Raw genomic sequence first — 3,885 nt, 5'->3', positions numbered from 1 at the left:
AACCAAATGATGAAAAGTGATTTCACATAGCTAAATTTCATAGAAAGTTCTCGTTTTTCATCGTACTAAACAAACCTTTAATTTTATATTATTATATTAAAACTACATGTAGTTTTTTTTTTTTTTTTTGTAATAAATCATTAATGATCTCACAAATGAACTTTTTATTAATACTTTGAGTGATTTTATTAATAATCCTTATAAATGAATTTATTAATTATATTATAAACAAATTTTTAACGATATTATAAATTGTTGTTCACTGGTTTTGACGAGTCTAGTTTGAAGCGTACATGTTCAACATATTTATCTTATGAGCTCTGAATTAGGTTAAAAAATCACTTATTCAGCTTAACAAACTATCCAACACTGTCTTAGAATTTTTTAACAATGCATTAATTTATTTACAACCATAATAACTATTTAAATTTTCTTTTATTTTAAAAATTAGACTCTTTTTCTAGGGATTTTAAAGTTTTATTTCAATTTCAATACTTTTAAGGGGCATCTACGCAAAATATCAGCCACTTCATTCCTGGTTTCTTGTTGCCCCGAGAAGCACTCACCAGAAACCAAAGAAAAAAGTTCGTCTTTTTCGTTCCTCTTTTCCCGGAAGAGAAGAGAGAGTCCAACAGCGAAGAGGGAGAGAGAGCGGGGGGAGTGCTATGGGGGAGCAACGGAGGAAGAAGGAGATACACTTGTTCTACTGCGCCGAATCCGAGGACCTCGCCCGCAAGGTCGCTGACAAGTCCGACGCCATCCACCTGCAGTCCATCTCCTGGAGGTTTTTTCGGTTTTCCCCTTTCTTATTTTCTTTTTATTGTAGTCTTTGATGCGTGGAAAAATAACTCGCTAATGATTTTTTAGATTCTTGCCTCTGTTTTTATTCATAAAAGTGTGATTTTTTTTGCTTTTGTGTTGTGTGGAAAGATGTGAGAGTGTTTCTTCATCTATTGGATTTTGATTCAATGGCTTCTGTTTCTTAGTTGACAAATATCTCGGCATGATTTTTGAGTTTGTTGCCTCTTTTTTTTCACCCATAAAAGTGTGATTTTTATTTGTCTGTTGTGTGAAAAATGCGAGTGTTTCTTCATCTATTGGATTTTTGATTCAGTGGCTGGAGGTTTTCCTTTGCTTCTGTTTCTTAGTGGACAAATAGGTCGGCATGATTTTTGAGTTTTGTTGCCTCTTTTTCCCCATAAAAAGTGTGATTTTTTTATTTGTCTGTTGTGTGGAAGGATGTGAGTGTTTCTTCATCTATTGGCTTTTTGATTCAATGGATGGAGGTTTTCTTTTGCTTCTCTTTCTTAGTGGACAAATAAATCGGCATGATTTTTGAGTTTGTTGCTTCTTGCTCCATAAAAGTGTGATGTTTGGGTGTGTTTGTGGGAAGATGTGAGTTTTCTTCATCCATTGGGCTTTCTTAGGTCCTGATTGATTCAATTCCTGAACGTTTATTTTTCTCTACTTGATGATGGATTCAATGGCTGGTTTTACAATTAGAGTTCGGTGTGCCTGTGTAATTGACATGAAATGTAATGCTGAATGGAAGAACATTGGCTAGAGAATTCTGTGTGGATAAATGCATAACTTTATAGGTTACTATGGTGGGTTGTGATCATCATGAAACAAGGCAGTTATATCTTAACGTCAATATCAGGATTGATGTTTATGTGTTTGTGATTGGTTTTCTTAACTTTTTTCCTTTAAATCTAAAGATGTGGTTTTTGTTGTACAGATGGGTTCCTTGATGGTTGTGAAATTTAAAGCTGGAAGATTAAAATGAAAATACACTAGTCACATTTATGCATAGTTTCGTCTGGGATAACTAACTGTATGTGGGATGTTTGATATCTAAATTGCAAAGTAAATGGTCTGAAAAGCATATATGCCTTGTGAACTCCCCCTCCTCTCATCACTAGTTTGTTTGTTTTTTTTTCTTCTCTTCTCAGATGATGAGATTTTTGCTAGTTTTTAGTATATTTAATCTGATGGAGTTTATTGATGGTAGACTATTACATTGTGAGGATCGAAATTGTCTTTTCTAATTATTTCTATTTGTATAAAGATGAGCTTTCTTCCATCAAAGCAATTGGTGCTTAACAAAAAGTAACAAAGTTTCTGTTTATCAGGAGCTTTGATGATGGATTCCCTAATCTTTTCATCAACAATGCTCATGACATAAGAGGACAGCATGTTGCATTTCTAGCGTCTTTCAGCTCTCCTGGAGTGATTTTTGAGCAGATATCAGCAATATTTGCATTGCCAAAGCTATTCATTGCCTCCTTTACCTTGGTCTTGCCATTTTTCCCAACTGGTTCTTTTGAGCGAATGGAAGAAGAAGGCGATGTTGCCACTGCATTCACTATGGCACGAATTTTGTCAATGATACCCAAATCTAGGGGTGGTCCTACAAGCTTAGTAATCTATGACATACATGCTTTGCAGGTGGGTTTGGTTTTTCTCTTGTGTGCATTATACATGCCTTCCTCTTTGTGTCACATCCTATTTGTATTTTCATATATGTCTGTGCTGTTTGTTGGCTCATAGTTTTATACCTTAATTTATTTAATCAATGATACAATATTAAATCCTTGTTACTTTACATATTCTAAACTTTATTGCTGCTGTCCTTTTCGCACGCATTATATTTCTGTTAAATTATCCATACATTGAGTTCCTTTGAATAAATTTAGTTACATGACATGGTGTACTCTGATGGTTTCCAATCTTTTTCTGTTTATAAAAGGCTTGTTGTGGTAAAAGATATTAGAATAATATTTGATTATGAAGGTATTGTCTCTGACTACCATTCCTGAAATTCGAAACTAGCTTTTTGAGAAAATCTTAGATATTTAGCATGTCATAATATAGAATAAAGTTTGTTACATTTTTTTTTAACCTTATCTAAGCTTCTAAATTATTTAGATTTCTTTATTTTTAGCTTATGCGTATTGAACTAAGCTCACCTCTCTGATACATGCTATATGTAATGATTATCTTAAAATGTACACTGTGTTGCCTATTAGCTTTATTGCTCAATTAGTTAGTGTCATAGAAAAATCTCGTTGCTTTTTAAATCCTCAGCTTCATTTCTTTTGTTCATTACTTACATTTTCCCCCTTGCAAGCTTATTTATGCATTGAGATCCTTGGAACAAATTCACCTATATGACAAGGTGTAGTTCTGGATTTGTTACACATAACCTTTTAGAATTATCTAGGTTTATAGCAAAGATATGATAATACTTTTAAATTGAGTCCTTAGCTTTATGGCCAAAATTATTTATTTGTTTTGAAAATTAATTCTCACTAATGAGTTGAACTTGAATAGAAGGATTATTTTGTATCAATAATAACAAGCACTTATTTTTCACGGTGGGCATTTTCACATTGAATCTTTACCATTCTATCTTGAAATTTCACAGGAAAGGTTTTACTTTGGTGATGATGTCCTGCCTTGCTTCGAAACTGGGATACCATTGTTGCCTAGCGTCTTACGTCAGCTTCCTGATTCAGAAAATGTATCTTGTTATATAACTATTGTTTCATATAAATATGTTTGTTGTCTTATTTTTCTTCAAAAACACAAACTTGAATATTATTCTTTTTTATGCTTTCTTTCAAATTCATCAGGTCACTATAGCCTTTCAGGCAATGGAGCCTGGAAGAGATTTCACAAGCAATTGCAGCATTTTCCAATGGTTAGCTTATCATCTTTGTTAATCATTCAAAACTTATCCGAAGATTGATGTGATTGTTTATGGTAACAGGTGGTCTGTGCAAAAGTGCGTGAAGGTGATAAGAGAATAGTTCGACTTAAAGAAGGTAATCCTGCAGGAAGACATGTTGTAATAGATCGATGAGTTTTAGTGCAGTCCGGAGG

General features: G+C 33.4%; 1 protein-coding gene across 1 annotated transcript; it reads left to right on the top strand.

Moving 5' to 3' along the window:
- Nucleotides 1–552: 552 nt before the first annotated feature.
- On the top strand, nucleotides 553–3,645 carry LOC120278449 (ribose-phosphate pyrophosphokinase 4-like). The gene is made up of 4 exons (XM_039285243.1): nucleotides 553–784; nucleotides 2,133–2,448; nucleotides 3,428–3,483; nucleotides 3,636–3,645. The coding sequence occupies exons 1-4, from the start codon at nucleotides 666–668 to the stop codon at nucleotides 3,643–3,645; spliced, it is 501 nt and encodes a 166-aa protein (XP_039141177.1). The 5' UTR covers nucleotides 553–665.
- The last annotated feature ends 240 nt before the right edge of the window (nucleotides 3,646–3,885 follow it).

This window comes from Dioscorea cayenensis, chromosome 16 (assembly GCF_009730915.1).
Source record: "Dioscorea cayenensis subsp. rotundata cultivar TDr96_F1 chromosome 16, TDr96_F1_v2_PseudoChromosome.rev07_lg8_w22 25.fasta, whole genome shotgun sequence".
In the NCBI taxonomy this organism is placed as follows: Eukaryota; Viridiplantae; Streptophyta; class Magnoliopsida; order Dioscoreales; family Dioscoreaceae; genus Dioscorea; species Dioscorea cayenensis.
Note: the sequence above shows the minus strand (reverse complement) of the source record. Positions and strands in the feature narration are given on the sequence as shown.